Here is a 22336-nt window from a genome sequence, read left to right as displayed (position 1 = left end):
CTACACTGTCAGGAATACAATACCTGTAAACAAAAGTCCAAGAATCCCACTTACACCTATGGCCATGAATATACATGAAGTATTTATCCCATCTGGTATCATGTCTTAGAAAGAAAAATGAAAATGAGAAAGAGGAACACAGGATGGTAAGAAACAAGAAAGAGATGGAGGACTGCAGATGATGTGGGGGGCTGCACTGCATTCTTCACATGGCTGAAAGACAGTCATAAGCAAGGTAGCATCTCTTCATTCTGCTCAGGTTGCTTGGAACAAAGAGGGAAAAATCAGAAATCTAAAATGGGAGTGGGGTGGATTGGGGTTAATGGATGCAAATGATTGCCTTTGGAATGGATTAGCAATGAGATCCTGCTGTGTAGCACTGGGAACTATGTCTAGTCACTTATGATGGAGCATGGTAATGGAAGAAAAAAGAATGTATACATGTATGTGTAACTGGGTCATCATGCTGTATAGAAGAAAAAAAGTTGTATTGGGGAAATAACAATGAAAAAAATTAATCAATAAAATGAACATGTATTCCTCTAGAGAGAATTTACATTTTTTTTTCCAGATACCTAGGGCACTACCAATCTGGGGCAGTTTGAACTAAATTAACAGTATGAGATTATGTAAATTCAAGATACAACTTGACACGAGAAGGAGCTTCTCCAGGAGAGGTTCTCCCCCTGCTCTGGTCTGCAATGAGATATGGGGTCGCAGCTCAATGTCTGGATCATCTCCTACTAGATTATTCTTTTTGGTCAGGACTGGGCTTGACCTTCTGTCTCCTGAGTTAACTGAGGCCCTGAAAATCCAAACTCAAGACTCAAAATCACAAATGTCCACAGAGCAAAAGTGACTTCATTGGCTTCAGTCCTTTTCTTATCAGGGATAACCTCTGAGTTTCTGCCATCAGTTATATTTTGGCCTGACAATTTTAAAATTAGTAAATAATCTACGATAAGCATGTGTGTGTTGTGTATATGTATACAATTATAGACACAGATTTTGGCATGAGGTACAGAAGACATTTCTATCAGGCGTGCTGACTATACCAAATCAACGCGGCTGCCTCAGGACACAGTAAACTGAATTCCTAATAAGAGTGTTCTTGGTAGAAATTTGATAATCACATGTTGGGAAAACTATTCAGATGATTCAAGAATCAGAGAGTTGACCAGCCCCTTTTAGCCCCAAGGTATCATGACTCTATAAAATACAAGGAAAGAATCATGTCACAGTCATATATGAGAAGTTATGGCAGCAGCTTTCCCTGCATAGAGCAATACATGGTAAGGAGGTGTTACAGTGACAGAAAAGAAAAATTAACTGATGGTAACTTCAAAACAGCTGATTCCATAGGAGTGGCTGTTTCCAGATGGTTGCCTTTGTTGCCTAACACAGAAACTACATTGGTAAATTCTTGCTGACTCCCAAATTCACTTTCCTATATTCTTTTTTTTCTTCCTTTTCAGGTTGCACTTATGGCATATGGAAGTTCCCAGGCCAGGGGTCCAATCAGAGCTGTAGCTGCTGGCCTATGCCACAGCCACAGCAACAGCACATGGGATCCAAACCATGTCTGCAAACTATACCCCAGCTCATGGAAACGTGGGATTTCTGACCCATTGAGTGAGGTCAGGGATTGAACCTGCATCCTCATGGATAGTAGTTGGGCTCGTAACCCACTGAGCCACAATGGGAACTCCCTTCTTTCCTCTACTCTTGTATTACTGGTTTCAACAAAGAATTTGCTGAAAAACAAGTGTTATTAAAGTTGGGTGCATCCAATCAGAAAAAAAATCATGTCTTATTCAGACCAATTTCCTTTAATATTTCATTTTTAAGGACAGAGTTCATGTATTATTTATCTTTATATCCCCACTGCCAGGCAGAATGACTGGCACATAGTAGGTCCTCAATAAATGTTTGCTTAGTGGAGCTCTGTATTCTTCAACTATGATACTCTAATTATTTATCCATTACTCTTCAGGTCAAATGCATAAAACCTACCTTGCTGGACGGCTCTTCTGAAAGGTTTGCATGAAGTTATTTTTACTTACTAATAGGTGTATTCCCATCAGAATAACCAAGAACCAAGCAAAAAGACTTCTGACTTGCATAACTCCTGGTCAGTATATATGGGTTTTTTTTTTTTTTTTTGAGGATTACACTTGTATTTTCAAACCACAATTTTCACCCCAACTTTGTAAATAAGATCAAGTTTACTCATTCCACACATTACAAACCTATCAGAAAAATAACTTAGAACAGGTAGCTTTAAAACTTCAATCTAGAAATTTCACTGTGTTTTAAGGGACAAATTGAGAATGTAATTCCTACTTTTATGGCGTTCCCGTCATGGCTCAGTGGAAATGAATCCGACTAGGAACCATGAGGGTGTGGGTTCGATCCCTGGCCTTGCTTACATGGGGTTAAGGACCCGGTGTTACTGTGAGCTGTAGGGTAGGTCGCAGACTCAGCTCAGATCTGGTGTTGCTGTGGCTGAGGTGCAGGCCGATGGCTATAGCTCTGATTTGATCCCTAACCTGGGAAACTCCACACACCTCAAACGCAGCCCTAAAAAACAAACAAAAAAACCTCCATAATTTCTACTTTTTAAATTTTATTTATTTATTTATTTTTAAATTTTATGGCCACAACCGCAGCATATGGAAGTTCCCAGGCAAGGGACTGAATCTGAGCCACAGCTGCAACCTACGCCCGAGCTGTGGCAACACCAGATCCTTTTAACCACTGCGCCAGACCAGGGGATCAAACCTGCATGTAGGCAGCAACCTGAGCCTCTGCAGTTAGATTCTTAACTCACTGCATCATAGCTGGAATTCCATGTTTAATTAAAAAAAAAAAAATCCTAAGTGTCTTACCTCAGCATGAGGAGTAGGAGGCAAAACCGAAGTCTCATTTTCAGTAACATTTCCAGCTGGCCCATTGTTTGGTGAACTGGGACCAGACCCCGGAGAACTGCTACTGACCGAGGATTCTGGAAAACATTGTGCGGTACAAACACACTCATGAAAAACATTCAAAGACCAACTGTAGTTATACTCTAAGTCATACCCAGAAGTGATCATTGTTTTTCCCCCAATGTGAATAACAAGCACCATTTCACTAAATAAAAAAAGAACTGTGAAAAATTTTGGAACATTTCTGAATTTTCAAACCACTTTTCTCCCTTTGTTTTCACTGTTGAAAATACAACCGAGTATTCAATAATCTTAGAGATGTAGAGATATCCAGTTAGAGAGGATTGTAGAAATTTCTGATTAGGAAGAAAATAAAGTGGGTCATCTCCTCTTACTTGTTCTTGTGTTACCATTAAAAAAAAAAAAAAAAGCTTTTAATAGAGTTTCATAAAAAAAATGCCATCAACACCCAAGGCCTGGAACCATTCCTGTTGTGTGTGGAAAAACGGCTTGTATGCTGTGTTATATAAACTGTTCTTTAAGGCTAATCCCTATTACAGCATTTCTTAGTCAAAGTTATACGAAGAAAATACAAAAGAATATAAAATCACAATAGTGCATTAAGGGCTTTGTACAACACTGTTCAACCTTAACTTTACCCAACTTATTTTCCGGAAGATGAGAAATCGCCTACATTCAATATGTTAAATTTTTAATACTGCTATAACAAGAAGACCACTTCAGTAAGCATTAGATAACAACAATATAGATGATCTCTGTCATCTTCAGATATAAAATTCACACATATTTTCTCTTACAAAAGAACAAATGCATTTACTAAAATTCCTAATTAATGACATATAAATTTCCAGTTCCTAGAAATACAGCTGAAAGAGGCCATCTTATCAAGCCTTGGCAAATTATCTGTTGAGCTCTAATCAGTTCTCTATTACCTTCAATAGTTCATTCATATTAACATTTTTCTAGGTGCCGCATTCTTACACCTTGTCTGTCTGCTCAACTCTGCAGAAATGATCTTGCCTCATACTTTCCCCCCGCCTTTCTACAGCTGCATCCGTGGTATATGAAAGTTCCCAGGCCAAGGGTGGAATGAGAGCTGCAGCTGAGGCCTACACCAGAGCCACACCAACACCAGATCCAAGTCCCATCTGTGACAGTGCAGCCAGTGCCAGATCCGAGATCTAGCTTGCAGCAGTGCCAGATCCTTAACTCACTGGTTGAGAGTCCGCACAGAGACAACCTCGGGCCCTTAACCCACTGAGTCTCATAATTCTCAAAGACTGACAACTTCTGATATGATTTCCATCAGTGATTTTCCTTTCTGCCTCTGGGTTTTGTTAACCGCACTCTCCTTTCCCACATCAAGGTGAAAGCTCCCCTTTCCAGGGCTAGCACGTTCACTCTCGCCCATGACCCCTTAAAATTTGCTTTAGGATTGCGCTCCAGTAATTATTTTGAATCATCAGGCCTTCCTACTCCACTGGAACTGTCCCTCTGGTCTGAAGGCATGCTAATAACTTATGTGAAGGAGTGGGCTCATTCCTTTGAACCCTGGCAACCTAGCTCACTCACCATGGACCACACCTGTTCTCTCAAACAGCTTCAAATTTGAAGATGTTTTTTTCAGGCCTGCATCCATGGCATATGGAAGTTCCCAGGCCAGGGGTGAAATCCGAGTTGCAGCTGCTAGCCTACACTACAGCCACAGCAACTCGGGATCTGAGCTGCGTCTGCAACCTATACCATAGCTCACAGCAACACCAGATACTTAAACCACTGAGCAAGGCCAGGGATCAAACCTACATCCTCATAGATAGAGTCAGGACCTTAACCTGCTGAGCCACTATGGAAACTCCTGAAGGCTCTTGATAAGACAGTTCTGATTCTGGTCCATTCCACAATTAAAATTTCTCCACCTCCATGTTTGTTTTTCTAACTCCCTGGCTTTTCCACCTTCAACAAATTCCTAATATAGATACTCACCTAAGTTTGTATCCCTATCCCTTTTCTCTTACCCTTGTTAAAAGCAGTCCAAATTATGACATCAACTATCATTTTTAGGCAGAATATTTCCATGAAAGTTGTATTTCTTGTCTTTCTCTCTCATAATTTCCAGCCTGAATCCCTTTGGAATGCTGGACATTTTTAATCTCTCTTTACACATGTATCAAAAATTCAGTGTATTTCAATAATAAATGTGCCCTGTGTATCTCTCTTTATCATTTCCCTTAGAGTCATGCTCATTCCCTTCCCTTTTCCAACTCTAATCAGTTACTAGGATTTCGTTTTGTTCTTTACATTATTTTTCATCTACTTTTGACTGCAACCATTTCAGTTTAATCCCTCAGCCCTCATTATTCTCTCATGGACTCAAGAAAGTCTCCTAATATTTCTGAGTTAGTTGCTATAGCAGTCTCTCCAAACTTTCCTTAAACTGTTGCCAGATGGATCTTAGTGAGACAACTTTCACTATGCTCCTTTGCTCCAACATGGAGCCGAACCTTACTTCCTACTATTGCCCTTTCTGAACTCTACACTCAATCAAGTTGACGTCACCTCCTCTCTGTATGCAACACTTCCCCATTTCATGCCTTTCTGTCCCTCCTTTTCCTCCACCTAGTGGATGGTCCAATCCCACCTCTGTGCTCAAAGCCTGGTTCACAGGCCATCTGTTGCCTGTGAATGGGAGCTCCCAATGTGTAGGCTCGAATACCTGCCATCCCTGGGAACACCTCTAACTTTCAACTTTCTATTACAGAAAGTATTTCTCTACTCAGAAATGCAGTACCAGTGGAAAAAACGTGACACTGGTTTTTTTGATTCTACCACCTACTTACTGTGAGATTTTATCAAGTCACTGATATCAGAAAATTCTTAACTACTTCTTGCTCACTGTCTTTCAGTCTATACATCTCGCTGACATTTTGATAAATCTACTTATTGTATTTGCCTTTTAACAAAGAAAATGCACACTTATAGAAACCCTTCAGGAGTGTCTTTCCTCCTTGGACTTCTAACTCTTGCCTTTCCTATATGACTACACAGTGATTTCTCATTAATTTCTCATTACCATATCCCATTTAAAAAAATAAAACTAAAAACAGAATCTATTTTTTAAACACTCTGGTCAATTTAAAATTATGTAATTTATATTATTTTACATGACACCTGTACAAAAGTGTTTCTTTATGTAGAAATCACTATGATAAACACTGTAATTCAAGACAAGAAATCTTGCAACAGGATTCTCAATATCACACTTGTTAGGGTCTGAGAGGGGAGGTAACAACTGATTTTCTGGCCACACTGAAAAAATCTCAGAGAAGAAATAATATCACAGCTGGGACCTGAAGTTGCCAATTCCTGAAATGCAGGCAATGGAAAAGGGGAGTGTGGAGGGGAAGACACAGCAGGCACAGGAATGTACCAAGACTTAAGAATTTTAAAAGAACATGGCTTTTGTGGGGAGAGGGGCAGAAACTCTAAAATTTGCAAAAGAAGAGGATGAAAAGTGGTTCCCATGTCAACAATTGGGAGGAAAGAGGCAGCATGGGTTTGGAAAAAGCAAACATCCAAACCTATTCAACAGGGAAGAGGGAGAGAGAGGTGAATAAAGAATAGCAATAGCAGTTCAACTGCCCTGATCGTCTCTGACTGGATAGAAAAAATAATGAGCATTAAGATCCAAACAAGTTCCTGTCATGGCACAGTGGAAATGAATCTGACTAGGATCCATGAGGACAGAAGTTCGATCCTGGGCCTTGCTCAGTGAGTTCAGGATTTGGCGTTGCCGTGAGCTGTGGTGTAGGTCACAGACACAGCTTGGAACCTCCATATGCCGCAGGTGTGGCCCTAACAACAACAACAAAAAATGGCTCAAACAGAACTCATCCTAATTCATGAAAGTTGTCAGAGAAAGGAGGAGTACAGGTGAGGAAAGCTGTGTGTCCAGTAGTTCAGATCCTCCAAAGGTGTTTGGAATAACTATAACATACCAGTTAAAATATCTACCAAAGCATCCATACTCCTAGCTCATTGGTCAGAAATGTGTGTCCATGGAGTTCCCCTTGTGGCTCGTGCTTAAGGAACTGGTCTAGTAACCATGAGGTTGTGGGTTTGATCCCTGGCCTCACTCAGTGGGTTAAGGATCTGCTGTTGCCATGAGCTGTGGTATAGGTTGCAAATGCAGCTTGGATCCCGCGTTGCTGTGGCTGTGGCTGTGGCTGTGGCTTCAGCTGTAGCTGGCGGCTACAGTTCCGATTAGACCCCTAGCCTAGGAACCTCCACATGCCACAAGTGCGGCCGTTAAATAAATAAATACATGTATGTCCAGGAGTTCCCACTGTGGCACAAGGGGACAGGCAGCATTACTGCAGTGCTGGGATGCAGGTTCATACCTGGCCTGGAGCAATGGGTTAAAAGATTTCAGCATAGGTTGCAACTGTGGCTTGAATCTGATCCCTGACCAGGGAACTCCAAATGCCATGGAAGGGCAGCCAAAAAAGAAAGAAAAGAAAAAAGAGAAATGTGTGTCTAATAAATGTACAAGTATCTTCAGATGCACACCATTTTCTCAGATGAAAAGGGGAGTTACTATCTCACAAAATTAGAAAGAGCAAATTATATTTCATGAGTAAAGAAACTCTTATAAATGAGAATTAATTATTACTCAGATAAGTACTGAGTTAAATTCCACTACAGTTTGGTAAGAAAGAAAAAGTATCTGTGGGAAAAAGTTATAGACTAATAGAACAAAAAGAAAAGAACATTGGGATAAATAAATATGACCTTAGAAAATAAGATTCTAAAGAAACAAAAAACATATATATTCATTTTTCTGTTATGAGAGAACCTACTCTCTCCAGTTTGAAAAATACCTATATCTAATTACATTAGACAATTAATATGTTCATTGTTCTTTACATTTATTAAAACAGGTTTACTCCCCAACTTCCTACCCCCATCATGGACTTCTATTAATGACATCTCACTTAAGATTTTCTCACTTACTGAAATAGAAATAGGTTTCTTTAAAAAATAAGGCTGCAACTCTAAATTTAGAATTGATCTAAATTAGTGATTGCATTTGATATTAGAAAAGTAAACTCAAGTAAAATAATTATTTATTTAACATTTCTTATGCCTTAAGAAAAAATTTTCCCACTAATACTTTCCCCCATATTAATCTGTCAAGATTGAATAGGAGACTAAACATTTTTTTCCCCTGAATAATCTGTCCAAGTACTAAATCTCATTAGTATTTTATGCTTCCACAATCTGTTCCATATAGATACAGAAAACAGATAATTTTTGAAAACCTGCTAAGAAATAAGATCTGATCCTGGAGAAATAGTACCAACTGACTACACTGGTATGAACACCCTCTTTCTTGGGAATGGAGGGAATAATGGTTGTAGACTACCATTTCTTTATTGATGCAACCAAAGGAAATGACCAGACACAGTGAATAGCTCTAAGGAGGTACTCGGTAAACAGTAGTCGGCATGGTTAGTTTGGCCAGCCTTTCTGGTTCCTGTATTCCTATGTCTTCTCTAATTTCAGACCAGGTATAAATGGGACTAGAGGGCTTTGTAAGACATCAGGTCGAATTTCCTAACCGGTTCACCCCACTACTAACCAGGCAGCTAAAAAAATAAGAACTCTTCCATTTGAGACTAGTGAAAATGACAGTTTCTTTCCCTTCATAAAAGGCAATATATTCCCCTCCTGCCATAAGTCCCAGTTCACTAGTAAACACATAAAGTCATTTATGAGTCCTGTAAATTTGTTGAAAAGTCAAGGTTTTGCTGTTCCACGAAGTTTAATTTTCCCAGATGTATTTTGTACATTTATGTCGGAGTATGGGGGAAGTGTTCTTCTTGGACCTCCCTCTGTTCATTTCTGATCAAATTTCATTAAAAACTGTATCCTCCTGGCTGGCATTCCCAAAATGGACTGCCTGTTTCTGAAAAGATTAAGGCGAGCCTTGGTGTTTCCTAGTTTATGCCTAGATTGACACGCAGTTTTGTTTTTCATTCATTTCCTGTTTAATAGTTGGTGAATGCATGGCAAGTTGTACTGAACTACTTGTGAGTTTTCAATATAATTTCCTTTCAAGAAATGTTTCTCCTCAAAATAACTTTTAATATACAACAGGTAATATTTACTCTAGCCTAATTTTTTTCATTGCTACTAGTAGCATTTTTAGTGTATATCTGCCCAGTCCTCAATTACCTGTCACCTCAAACATTCGCTTCTTGAATGAAGTGACAACATTTCCATCCTTCCGCCTGAGTAAGGGGCTGCTTCTCCTCTCTGCCACTTTCTGTTTTAACCTGGACCGCACCTTCAAGTTGGGCTCAGAGGCTGGGGATTGAGACAAAGAAAATAGATAAAAATTAAAAAATGGAGAGCCAATTGCTCCTGTGTATGAAAAACGGCTCACCTTTTCTTGGTCCCTTCTCATCTCAAATTAAAACCCCAAGCATGTAAATAAGGCATGGACTACAAATTAATTAAACAGACAAATGTCATAATTATTTTTATGAAATGTGTGAAATGTTCTACTTCTCTAAATGTAAAGTGAAAATGGAATAAAAATATGTTTTCTATTTATTTTATCTAGCAGAATTGGGATTGTTAATGGGAAGCCAAATAACTGAGTATGTTTGGGTCACAGTAAGATTTATTATACTTCATTGTCATTCCTTTTAATTCTCTCAAGGGTGAAACTCAATAACCACAAAAACAGTGCCCTAATGTGATTTTAGAGACTCTAGCCTGACTTCTGGTAATAAGAAGACACCTCTGCAGCATACAATTTATGTCTAATTCTGACTCCTGAAATGTTTCATTGTCAGTAGTTTCTAACCTGAAATCCTGGGAAAACATACTTAGTATAATAACACAACACCAAGTAGAATCACTATGAATAAACCTTTTTATACACTGAGTATACAATCAATTAGAAAATTAGTATGGCCAAGTCCTAACTAGAGTTGTGAGTTAGTTATATGTTCCAAAATACAAATGCACATTATTCATATATATGCCATTATTTTTTCAGTTAAACAATCCCAAATAGTGAGGCTCTATAATTAGTCATCATTTATTAGGTGCTTATACTTGAGAAGAATAGAAACACTGGATTAAGTCTGTAGCAGTAATCAATGGTGATGACAAAGGTGGTAATGAGGATGATGATGAGTAGGGAAAGAGTATTTCTGATGACAACAACATTTATACAGTAATTATCATGTTCCACTACTGTTCTTAGTGCTCTGTCAACTTCTTTGACCATAAAAACTCCATATGGGGTAGGATCTATTTACACCTTCCTTATATCAATGAGAAAACCAAAGCACAGAGATGGTAAGTAACTTGCCCAAGGTCACGAAGGTAAAAAAGGGATGAAGTCAGGATCTGCACCCAGATAACCCAGCTCAACTCTAATTGCCTAAATATTGAAAATATTGCTGTTCCACCTTTCTTTATGTATGAACACCACAACAATGATGAAACAAACTGCTTTTCCAAAGCTTTCCTAATCCCTTACATCAGACACAATGCTATAAAGTAGCTGGAACTTTGAATCAGGTTAAATACTTTCTTTGAAGGAATTTTACAATTCTGCCAGACTACAGAGGGTATCAATAGTAGAACTTACAATATATTATTATTTATATTATTTTTATTTAAAAAAATTTTTTTTGGCTGCGCCTGCAGCATATGTTAAATTGCCATGTGCAGGATCAAATCTGTGCCAAAGCTATAACCAGATCCACAGCTGTGATGTCAGGTCCTTAACCTGCTGAGCCACAAGGGAACTTGTTTTGACTTCAAACACTCATATTTTATTTTCCACTTTGTTCTTTTCTTTTTCCCTTTCCTTTAGCTCTATCTTGGACTGAGAAACCTAGATTTTTGTTGGAACTGGCTAGGTGAAATAAAACAAGTTAATTATTGGTACATTGTACAGATGATTTTATGCCCTAATATACTGGAAATGTTAAAAAATGGGGGCCTGAAAATATCATAAAAGTAGAAAATGAGGAGGAAGTGTGGGAAGAGATGAGAACTGAGTACAAGAAGCTCAGGGCCTAGAGAACTGAAATGTCTCATTTCCTGGGCCTCCCACCTTGACAAAGAAGGGAAACAGTTTGGGAGAAGGATTAAGGTTCTTGCCAGATCCTCCCAGGGGTGTCAACCCACTTTCTCTTAGTAGAGAAGGCTGCATCTGAATTACTAGCATCCAACTTACCCATGATTAAAAGGAGAAAATGGAACTATATCAATTTACTTAATTCCACCCCCCCCACACATATTTATTTTAAAATGTCTTTTAAACACTAATTTTGTATCAGAAAAGCTGTAGATTAATAAATATATTCTACCTAAAACCTAGAAAGGAAAAAAAGAGGAATCTTTATGGGTTAGCTATACTGGTATCCACTGTCACCCTACTCATAAGCCCAGAATAAAATCAGATCCTCAGACTTTCATCTATATATAACTTTATACTGAAACCTAATGGATTCAAAGCTACAGACTGGTTCTTCAGAGGGTCAACTGATTCAGCACGTCAAAGGTGGAATAGGGAAGGCACTGGGTTTTCAGTGGGAATGTGTGGAGTTGGGCCCCTAGATTCTCAGTGAGATTTTAGTACTTTCTGAGCCTGACTCTTCATTTGTGAAATATGAGAGTCTAATCCCTTATTTCACAGAATTATGGCCACTGGATAAGCCACCTGAGAATAACCCTGAGGATCCAGGTGAATGCAAAAAGGAAGAAAAGGTGTGTGGAATTATTATTGCTGCTACTGCCAGGGGGTTCCATAGCTAGGAATGGCAGAGCTGGGACTGGCCCCAGATCTCCTAATTCTCCATCCAGTCCTTCTTTTCCTAACACATTGCACCAGCTGGGGCCGAGTTTCTGTAATCAAGATGAAAAATGTGCCATCAGCTTGGAAAAGCAGTGTATGCCCTTTAAACATTCTACATGAAATGTAGAATTCCACAAGATTTTACAAGTCAGCAGATAGTTTTCATTCCTGTGTGTCTATTTGAGAATGGGCTAGATTTTCAGGTCCTAATTTTTTTTCAATGGTCAACATTAAATAAGTGAATGTCAGAATAGGTATGAGAACTGGGTTCTGGTCTTACTTCTATAGCTGCTATATCAGTCAGCTCATTCATGCAAATCAGCTATGATGGTACCTGTGCAGTGCATGGAGTGAAATAAACATGTCCGCTTCATGCATTAGGTTATTTGGATTTGGATGAATTACTCTACATCTTTCGATCTCAGTTTCTCATGTAAAAATGGAGATAGTTCCCCCTCCCTGCCATATACCCCAAGGATTCTATTTTCCTTCTCTCTCTGAGTTCATAGTACATAGGACTGAATCCTGGGGTGGAATCCCTGCAGTCTTTGGCTGGATGGATTTTATTTGGGCTCAACCTACAGGTAGGACTGGCTAGTGATCAAAGAATTAAGGAATTGGAGATAAGGTATCCTATGCTGTCTCTGCTACAGGCCTGCATCACCAGGTACAGCTTCAGCTCCCCCTGATTTCATCTCCCTCTGGAAGTCTCTGCTGCTCCACGGCTTCAGCCTTCCCAGGACTCCAGGAACATTATTTCCTCCTTTCACTTCCTCAGTTGTAGGGGTGGGAATGGCTTCTTGCTGTTGCTATTTTCTAGGTACCTCAACATCCCTAAACAGCTGGAGGTAGCCCCTTCATAGAACTCTATGACCACATTGCGTAGCTCTGTTTCCCCACCAAGAGTCTGATTAACACAGTTCTACATATCTTTCAAAATTACTGTCAAATCAAATGAACTGATGTCCAGCAGAAGATAAACCAGTGGTTCTCAACCAGGAAAGATTTTGACACCAGAGATACTGGGCAATGTCTGGAGATATTCTGATTATCTATGGGGAGTTCCTACTGGAATCTAGCGGGTAAAGGACAGGGATGCTGCTACCTATCGTACAATGCACAGGAGAGTCCCCACAACAAAGAATTCTCTGGACCCAAATGTCAATACTGCCAAGTGTGAAAAACCATGGGGTAAGAAATCAGCAAATGGAAGTTGTTAATAACTGTACTATGCTGGGATGATCAAAGGAGATAATAATATCTGTTGGAGATTCTCAAAGAGGATGTAGGAGAGTGTGGGGAGAAAAGAAAGAATGTCAGAAATCAGGGAGTGCTATAGGTAGCTTAAAATAGTAAATATTTCAATACATTGTCTACTGAGAAATTTATTTTAAAATATTCAAAGCAAAGTTAGTAAACTGCTATTGGTTATGAAGATAAGCAGAAAACTTATTCTAATAATAATATTTGAGGCACTGTGGTGTCTTTATCAATTGAGGACATTTGTAAAAACCAGGAATCACCAATATTCTATAAAGAACAATATAAATTTATTCCCTCAAAATATACAATATATAACTTTTTTAAGTAAAAATGGTCCAAATTTATTGGTATTTAGCAAAAACTTTTACCTGTATTTCAATTGTGATTTTGACTCACCAGAGATACTAGTATCTTAGTGGTGAAAGAGAAGGTTGGAATGATAGATAACCATCATTTAGTTCTTGCAATGCTTTATAAACTCACTCCTACCATTTCAGAAGGCCACACACCAAAGCTCAGCATGATACATATGCAAGCAGTAGAATTAATGACCTATTGTGCTGGCTTGGTTGCAGTTAAGAGTTAATTTCATTTTTAATGCTCTGGTCTCCCCAAAGGCTGAAGGTTTCCATTCCAGTGATTTACTAATGGGATGAAAACCCTCAAGAGCCCAGAAAGAGATCACTAACTGGGGAGACATTCTGCTTGTATTTGAATGTATTTCATGCCTAGTTGCACTAATTGCCTTTCTATTTTTCACCCCGCACCCATCACTCTCTACATCTCAATTAATCACAAAAACAGAAGGCAAGCTTTTAGTGTGTGTGCCCAACTGAATGCATTTGTCTGCTGAGATGAAAACGTTGCATGAAAAACTAAATATCATTATTTAAATGATAACAATAGTAAAAAGGACAAAATTAAACCTATTTCTCTTTTCACTCAAAAAAAAAAGTGAACAAAGGAAACAGAAAACGTGGAGAATGCCTTACAAGATAAATGTACATGAAAACTTTCCTCTTGTACTAATCTCCATGGTGCAGAATGAACTTGGGTGTCAGAGGATATGAAAATAAACAAAGGGAAAGAAATAGTAAAGTTAGGTAGCAGAAGCAAATACAGGTTAAGAAACTAGGATTCCAAGGCACACTAGGCGACAGGGACCAGCCTTGTTGTTTCACGAAGAGATTGGTGTGTAGATTGTGTGTTGGGGTGTCATTTTTGCACAAAGACACACATATAGACACAAAAACTATCTTTCATAGAAGCAAATATGTCTTTAACACAAATAGACCAGATTCATATTTCAATGCTAACTTTTTCATGTACTAACACCCGGAAATCCTGGGTTTTATCGTCTCCATACATCATTTTGTCATCTGTCATAGAAAATAGAGATAGAGAGAGAAATACGTCATGGTGGAAGATTAAAGGGGTAGAATGAAGTTCCTAGCTCAACCAGCTGGCCATGACAAAAAAAGTTGTTCAATAGATAGATGTTGAATAAATGACTTTAATTTTATCCACATATAAAAGGAAGGAACTTATATTAAAATAAAACAAAATACAAAGCTAAGTAGAGGAACAGAAGGCTGCAAGTGGTTTACTCCTTTTGCCAAGGGCAATATTACCTGTAACAACAACAAAAATGACAACAGTCCTTTTCTGATCTCTAAATAAGTATATTTAAAATACTTCTTGGTCAACAGTTGACTTTCCCTATTTTCCTCACTTTTTTTACTTGCCTGTTTATAATTTCAACTCTATTTACTTTAGGTCTTAAATACATCTCCATTTACAAAGAATGATTACTTACTTTGCTTATTGTGTTTCAGTTCACTTTTACAATTAACTTATGAATATCCTTTGCACCAGTAATTTAGACAAAAATTCAATAACCATGTATTGTGATATAAAGTTCTTCATTCCCATTGGAAATGATCACAAGGAGAAAAGAAAGATGTTTCCATTGAGCAATGGTTGATAATATGGTTTTTCGAGATTATTAATGATCTATCAAGATTAAGTACTAGATTAAGAAAGTTGTCTTCATATGAATGAATATTTGGCATATTCAACAACTGCACCTGCAGCTCATATTTAAGCACTACAATCATAGGTGAGGGGCTGGCCTCTATCAAAGCCTCAGATCCCTTCCCTGGCCCTGTCTTTTCTCTGCTGTACTAGATATCTGTCAGATGGTCCACATGGCCTCTCTCTCTTCTGGATTTCTCCTGCTATTTCCCATGCCCAGGAGGGTGGGCGCTCACCGTGGAGCTGTGATATTCTAACACCCTGTCACTTGGAACTAAGCACACGTAATCTACCACCCACGCTATTTTCTATGTCCTTTCAGAAGATTAATTAGGTTTCCTGGAATAGTTCCTGTCCAAGTCACTTTTCTCTTTTATGCTAGCATCATAGTATTCCCTGTCATGTGAGAACTGTTCAACCAAATGGTCATCACAACTATGAAAAGACACTCTGAGAACACATGTAAATTTTCTAATCTAGTTGATCTAAAGATATAGGTTACTCTTAATCTTAAAATTTCATTATTAGACGAAGGCTAGGTATTTCAAAATTAGCATTCAGAATAATAAAGTAAATTCAATCTAACACAACTTATGCTTTTGGGGGGCTTGGATAATATGAACCTTTAATGTTATAAGTCAGATTTTATACATTTTGATAGCAAGGAGCAAAATTTCTAGTTTAACTCTTCTAATTATGACCACTTAATGAAATGTAATTCATGTATAAAAGTTTAAAAAATTATTTTTTGCCTTTTTTTCTTTTTAGGGCTGCATCCGTGGAATACGGAGGTTCCCAGGCCAGGGGTCCAATCAGAGCTGTTGCTGCTGGCCTAAGCCACACCCACAGCAACACCAGATCCGAGCTGCATTTGTGACCTACACCACAGCCCACGGCAATGCCAGATCCCCAACCCACTGAGCGAGGCCAGGGATCGAACTCGCAAACTCATGTTTCCTAGTCGGATTTGTTTCCACTGAGCTATGATGGGAACTCCAAAAAAAAGTTTTAAAAAAATCAGTTATTGGGAAATTTTAGCTTCTAATAGCTAGCTATATTTATGGTAATACACAAATGCAATTTTATGGAAAAATTATAATTTTTTAAAATACAGAAATATTACTGTAGACATCCTTCCATCTCCTGAGAATGTAGTCAGCATGTCTATTTGTTCAAAGAGGCTTATTATTTTTCAAAAAACACAATGGTAAATGTTACTCAATTTACAGTGTAGTCTTCTGAAAAGTGTCTTTTTTATAATAACATTTATTGCTTTCTTCTGATTATGTGAATTATACATGTTTGAAATTTTTAGAAATGAGACAAATTGAGTATATCTTGCGAAAATGTTTCTTTGTGTTGTGTTTATAGAAGTATTTGAGGAGTTTGCGTTGCTATGGCCAGAGGCTACAGCTCTGATTCGACCCCTAGCCTGGGAATCTCCATGTGCCATGGGTGCAGCCCTAAAAAGCAAAAAAAAAAAAAAAAAGGATTTGTATTAAGTATTTGAAAATGCTGATCACATTATATTTATGATTGTGTTTTGTTTCTTCACTTAATAATGTACCGTGAGTCTTTTCCCAGTAATTACATATTCTTTAAAATGATTACCTTTAAAAATCTACCATGAATCTTTCCCAAACAATTATATATCCTTTTAAAAATACATTATGAGGCTATACCATACATTATTTAGCCACATTTACATGTGAATATGCAATATTTTATTTAAGCATTTGATAACTTTGGGCATTTAGGTGAGCTACAAAGTTCTGCTTTCAAACACAGCACAGGAGCACACATCATTGTGAACCTACATGTGAATTTGAGAGTATTTCCTTCCATCAATGTAAATAAGGATATAATTCTTAGGTTCCTCACAAATGAAAACAATGATAACTTCTTATGATGAGGAAAAGAAATCAGTGGGTATGCAGGGCAAAGAGTGTTACAAGGTCCTAGGAAGCAGCTCAGAGCAGTCTGGGAAAACAGTATCAAGTCCTGGGTAATATGAGCCTGATCTAGAATGGAAGGGTTGTTAGCTCTAGGCAGGCATCTAAGGATGCTTCATCTCCCACACCAGAGCAGGTACCTCTGAAGCTCAAATGCCCATGACAAGGCATTGAGTTTTCTCAACCCAAAGGCAGCACTCTGTGCTGAGTCCTGCTTCCTTTTCCTCACAGTGTTTCTCCATGGTGCCTGGTGGTCAGCTGGCTTAGTCAGCATTCAGAAACGTCCACTGAGTGAAAGAATACACAAATTGCTACTCCATGCTGGGTGTTTTGGGTCTGTTTATAATACTAGGACAGAGGAAGAAATAAGTTTTTAAAAAAAAGTTTGTGGTATTTAAAGTACAAACAACCATTCCTTACAGATAAGGTACTTCAATCAATATGATGCTTGATTGAAACTAGTAAAAATAATGTAATATTTCATTATTTATTATAGTTAAAATTCAAACTTTCTATTCAGGTGGTTCCCTTGTTTAATTTAGTTGAGGACCACTGAATAACAATACTGAACCAAGGCTGCAAGTTGCACGAGGACTGGGATCACACCTAGCTGAGTTTCTACTATTTGCTCAACACTTACACAGCATCTACTGCATAGATTAAACCCATTAGTTATTTATTGAATGAATGAATCAATAAATGGGAAAGGAATGTGTTAAGTGTCCAAGCAAGCGTCTCAGAGATAGATTAGAGAGCCTTTTTCTCCTAGGCATTCATGGTCTAGCAAGAATGAATGACAGACCATGTGATCAATGCCATATGATAAGCCTAAGCAGTATTGGGTCAGTGAGGCAGAGATTCATTTGCCTTGAGGGGAAATCCTGGAGGCTGAGAAAGATTCTGACAGGCAGAGGTGGAAGGGGAGTACAGTCTATGCAGAGGAAACAATCCTGTCCAGGGGAAGATGCAGGCAAGTTCAAGGGATAGACATTAAATATGCTGGCAGGGGGGAATGGATACTAAATGGAAGACAAGGTTTCAAAAATAAATGTCCAGCAAAATTTTGCTTAATTATGCATAAAGAGACTATTCAATCTGTATCTTCGAATTTCCTCTATTTTCTGGCTTTCTTCTCAGCATGTGGAAAGACTCAGATCTTTCCCATTAAAATAAAATAAGCCCTTCTGAGAGATAGATATTATTTTTTTTAATTTTTTGTCTTTTGTCTTTTTAGGGCTGCACCCACAGCATGTGGAGGTTCCTAGGCTAAGGGGTCTAATCAGAGCTACAGCTGCCAGCCTACACCACAGCCACAGCAACGTCAGATCTGAGCCATATCTGTGACTTATACCACAGCTCACGGCAATGCCAGATCCTTAACCCACTGAGCCAAGCCAGGGATTGAACCTGCAACCTCGAGGTTCCTAGTCAGATTTGTTTCCGCTGCACCACAAAAGGAACTCCCATGAGAGACAGATATTGTTAGTTACCCTCTGCATTTATACTTTAATTTGCAGCCAAGTTTTGTTTGTTTCTTCTTTTTTTTAGTAATCTTACACTGGACACCACTACTTCCTAAATTCAAACCATTGCAATGTGGCTCAAACCCTCACTGTTTCACTGAAATTACCACACATAGAACTTGCAACAGTAAATGCAACATTTAATGTTGTGTTTATTCTCAGTACACAACAACTACATAGACTCATGGTGGGTCTAAATAAACAGCTATTGAATGAAAAAAAAAAAATGAATGCCCGCATATATCCAAGAATGGAGGGAATCTTACAGTAAAAGGTCAGGTTTCAAATGTTGTTGAAAAGGAAACTACCTCAACTTCAACTTCTCTAATTTCTAAGAATTTCTTCACACTGAACTTTATGGCAAGAGGTCTTATAGATCAGATGAGGAATGCAGAAGGAATTTCATTTTTCTGGCAAGCATCAAAAAATACCAATTTTTGGAGTCAAGGAAACCCACATTCGATATGGTCTAGAACATCTTCATATGTTAACTTGCTCATATGCTGTAATTTTTTTCAAATATAAAATATTTTATTTACCTATTCAAAAATAAATTTTGAAATTCTGTATTTTGAAAATATAACAAAATTTTGAATTATCAGTTCAATAAAACAAACTATATTAGGAGTGTGTCTCAGTATTCTTCAATATACTTTCTAAAATAATGTTTTTAAACCTAGAGCCTGAGGGTTTATAATAAAGTCTTATTTCTGAACTAGTATTTTACAACTTAAAAAATGTATTACTTTGGAGGGAGTCTATATTTATATTTCATTCCTAAAAGTCCTCATGAGTTCTAAAATTTCATACTTAAAAATAAAATTCAATGTACATTATTTTGTTGCTTTTCTGTAGATAGGTTCATCTATGCCATGAATAGATTCCACATACAAGTGATAATCATATTGTACTTTTCTTTCTCTTTCTGACTTACTTCACTTAGTATGAGAGTCTCTAGTTGCATCCATGTTGCTGCAATTGGCATTATTTTGTTCTTTTTTATGGCTGAGTAGTATTCTATAGCATATGTATATACCACATCTTCTTCATTCATTCATCTGTCAAAGGACATTTGGTTGTTTCCTTGCCTTCGCTACTGCAAATAGGGCTGCAATGAACACAGGGGTCCATGTATTTTTTTCAAAGAAAGTTTTGTCTGTATATATGCCCAGGAGTGGAATTGCTGCTGTATAGCCACAGGGAACTACACCTAATCAGTTGTTATGGAACATGATGGAGAATAATGTGAGGAAAAGAATGTATCTATCTATCTATATATATAACTGGGTCATTTTGCTATACAGCAGAAACTGACAGAACATTGTAAATTAACTATAATAAAAAAATCAAAATTACTTATGTCATTAATCTTTCAGGAATTAACTAATTTCTGTCTATGCATGAAAAAAAGTTATACTACATACTTTATAATTTTGTTTACCTCCTCTACTAGATGCATCTTTTATCTACTCCTTTGAATAAAAATTGCATGAAAAGCAGTTTTATTTGTGGACAGGAAACTTTTAACATATTTTCTATCCTCATACTTCATAAGAAGTACGTTTATCAAAATAGGTGTGACCTTATTTCATGACAGGCTGAGGACCAACTTCCTGGGTGACGTCTGCACTGGGCAGTCCCATATTTGATTGGGCCACATGCTGGAACAATATGAGATTTTCCCCAGAAAACAACATAATAGTCAGGACAGTATGGTCTAGAAAACTAATACCTATCTCCTGATAACTCCCTCGGTATCACTATAAATCCATCTTTATTGCACATTGTTGTGCTCTCAGCATGAACTTAACCGATTATATTCTTAAGAGCTTAGAGTTGTTTTCCACTCTTGACTATGCCACTAACTGTGTGATTTGGGTCAAGTATCATTCAGTGCCTCTGAGCTTCAATTTTCTTGCCCATGAATGTGGACAACAGTATCCATTTGTTCAGGAGTATTGATGAGAACGATAAATGGTAAATAGAGTAAATCACTGTCTAATTTTAAATGTCCTAAAACTCACTTTTTCCAAATATATGACTTATAATTTTTTGTCTCTGATGTTTATCTGAAAAATTTCAATTCATTCGCATAAAATTATAAAATCATTCTCTAGCTTTGTATTTCATTTGTTTCCTTTTTCTTCTGACTTGTCTAGTTAGTTATAGCCATCCAAAAGCAGTCACTCAATCTCTTTACTACAAATTACTGCAAATTAAATCTTTAAAAATTTTCTTGAAGAATCTATATTTTAAAATACCTAAAGAGATGCATACTAGCGCCTATCTTATTCTTTGTATTTATTTATTCATATAAGAGAAGTTTATTCAGTGCTCTCTGAAGATGCTGAGGATACAATACCTAACAAGCTATAGATATTATCCTTAAGAAACTTCTCAGCTAAGCAGAGAATTTTAGTTTTAATTCAGACATATACACACAGAGGCTGTTTTTGTCCTCCACCCAGCACAAATGCCACCTTGCTTCCAACTCTTCCAAAAAATTTTCCAAGTCTTTTGTGCAGGTCTTGTTATTATTTTCCTTGCATGTTTTGATTTTGTAAACTTCATGGCTTGGGAATGTTTCTGGTAATTCACTTCTGCCTCAGTGGAATTCATAGTTTTATTATATTTATCATAAATTGTCTTTATCATACTTGAGAATGATATAAAAGGTAATATTTTGCCTTTGGATTTTTTAAGGTCACCTTTTTCTAGACAGATGTTCAGCTGAACACCTTCTATTTAGCCAACTTTCTCTGGATGATTGTCTGGATAAATAAACCACAAACTTCAAATAAAATGGTAAAGTAGTATTCAGTCAAAGCAACCTGTAGAAAACACCATCCTATAAAAACTTAAGAAGTTGAGGTGGTCAAATAATGCTTCTAGGGCAAAGACGTCTATGTCCTATGCCCCAGGACTTGTGACTATCACTTTATACGGTAAAAAGAAAATTAAAGCTGCAAATGGACTTGAGGTTGCTAATCAGCAGATTTTGAAATAAAGAGAATAGCCAGGATTATATAGGTAGGCTCAATATAATCCCAAGTGTCCTTTAAAAATATGGAAGAAAGAGGGAGAGGAGTATCAGAGTGATGCTGTGCAAGAAAGACCCAATTAGTCACAACTTGTAATTGCTGGCTTTGAAGAGGGAAGGGGGCCACAAGCCAGAGAGTGTGAGCGGACCCCCCAAGAAAAACCAAGGAGACAGAATTGCTCTTCGTGTCTCCAGAAAGGAACATAGCCCTGTTGCCACCTCCGTTTTAACCAGGTGAGACTCATTTTGGATTTGTAACCTTCTGTATAATAAGATAATAAATATGTGTTGTTTTTAGTAACTAAGTTTGTGCTAATTTATTACAGGAACCATAAGAAGCCAATACAACAGTCTAATGAATTCCAAAGTTGCCAATGTTTGAGAAGCCTGAATATTCTGAAATACTGGCTCTGACTAGATCAAGGTTTCAATGTGCTATTTTTTTGTATTGATTTTAGATAAGGAAGTAGGATATTAAAGCAAATTACTAATAATAACATGCCCATCACCTGGTAAAAATATCAAGGCAATAATTTCCTTAAAATTAACATTTACCACTTTAGCATCCATGTGAGTAGGACACATTATTAATACATTTGATTATTTGTAAAAAGATCCAAGAAGGGGGAAAAAAGACAAAAATATAGCTTTTTTTCTTTTAAAATTTTTCAGTTAATGTTCCACAAGGATATAAG

General features: G+C 37.5%; 1 protein-coding gene across 17 annotated transcripts in view; it reads right to left on the bottom strand.

The window, feature by feature from the left end:
* The window catches only part of HDAC9 (histone deacetylase 9), a 959143-nt gene that overhangs the window by 371267 nt on the left and 565540 nt on the right, over positions 1-22336 (bottom strand). For 10 of the 17 annotated variants that reach the window (XM_047752014.1, XM_047752015.1, XM_047752023.1 and 7 more), the window contains 2 exons: positions 9183-9314; positions 2889-3004 (listed from right to left, as the gene is read on the bottom strand). In XM_047752014.1, coding sequence (XP_047607970.1) covers positions 2889-3004; positions 9183-9314 — 248 coding nt within the window. The remainder of the gene's footprint in view (positions 1-2888; positions 3005-9182; positions 9315-22336) is intronic. The other 7 variants (XM_047752022.1, XM_047752020.1, XM_047752021.1 and 4 more) reach the window with 1 other exon arrangement.

This window comes from Phacochoerus africanus, chromosome 11 (genome assembly GCF_016906955.1).
Source record: "Phacochoerus africanus isolate WHEZ1 chromosome 11, ROS_Pafr_v1, whole genome shotgun sequence".
Classification (NCBI taxonomy): domain Eukaryota; kingdom Metazoa; phylum Chordata; class Mammalia; order Artiodactyla; family Suidae; genus Phacochoerus; species Phacochoerus africanus.
The sequence above is the reverse complement of the archived record's forward strand: the minus strand, read 5'-3'. Positions and strand labels throughout refer to the sequence as shown.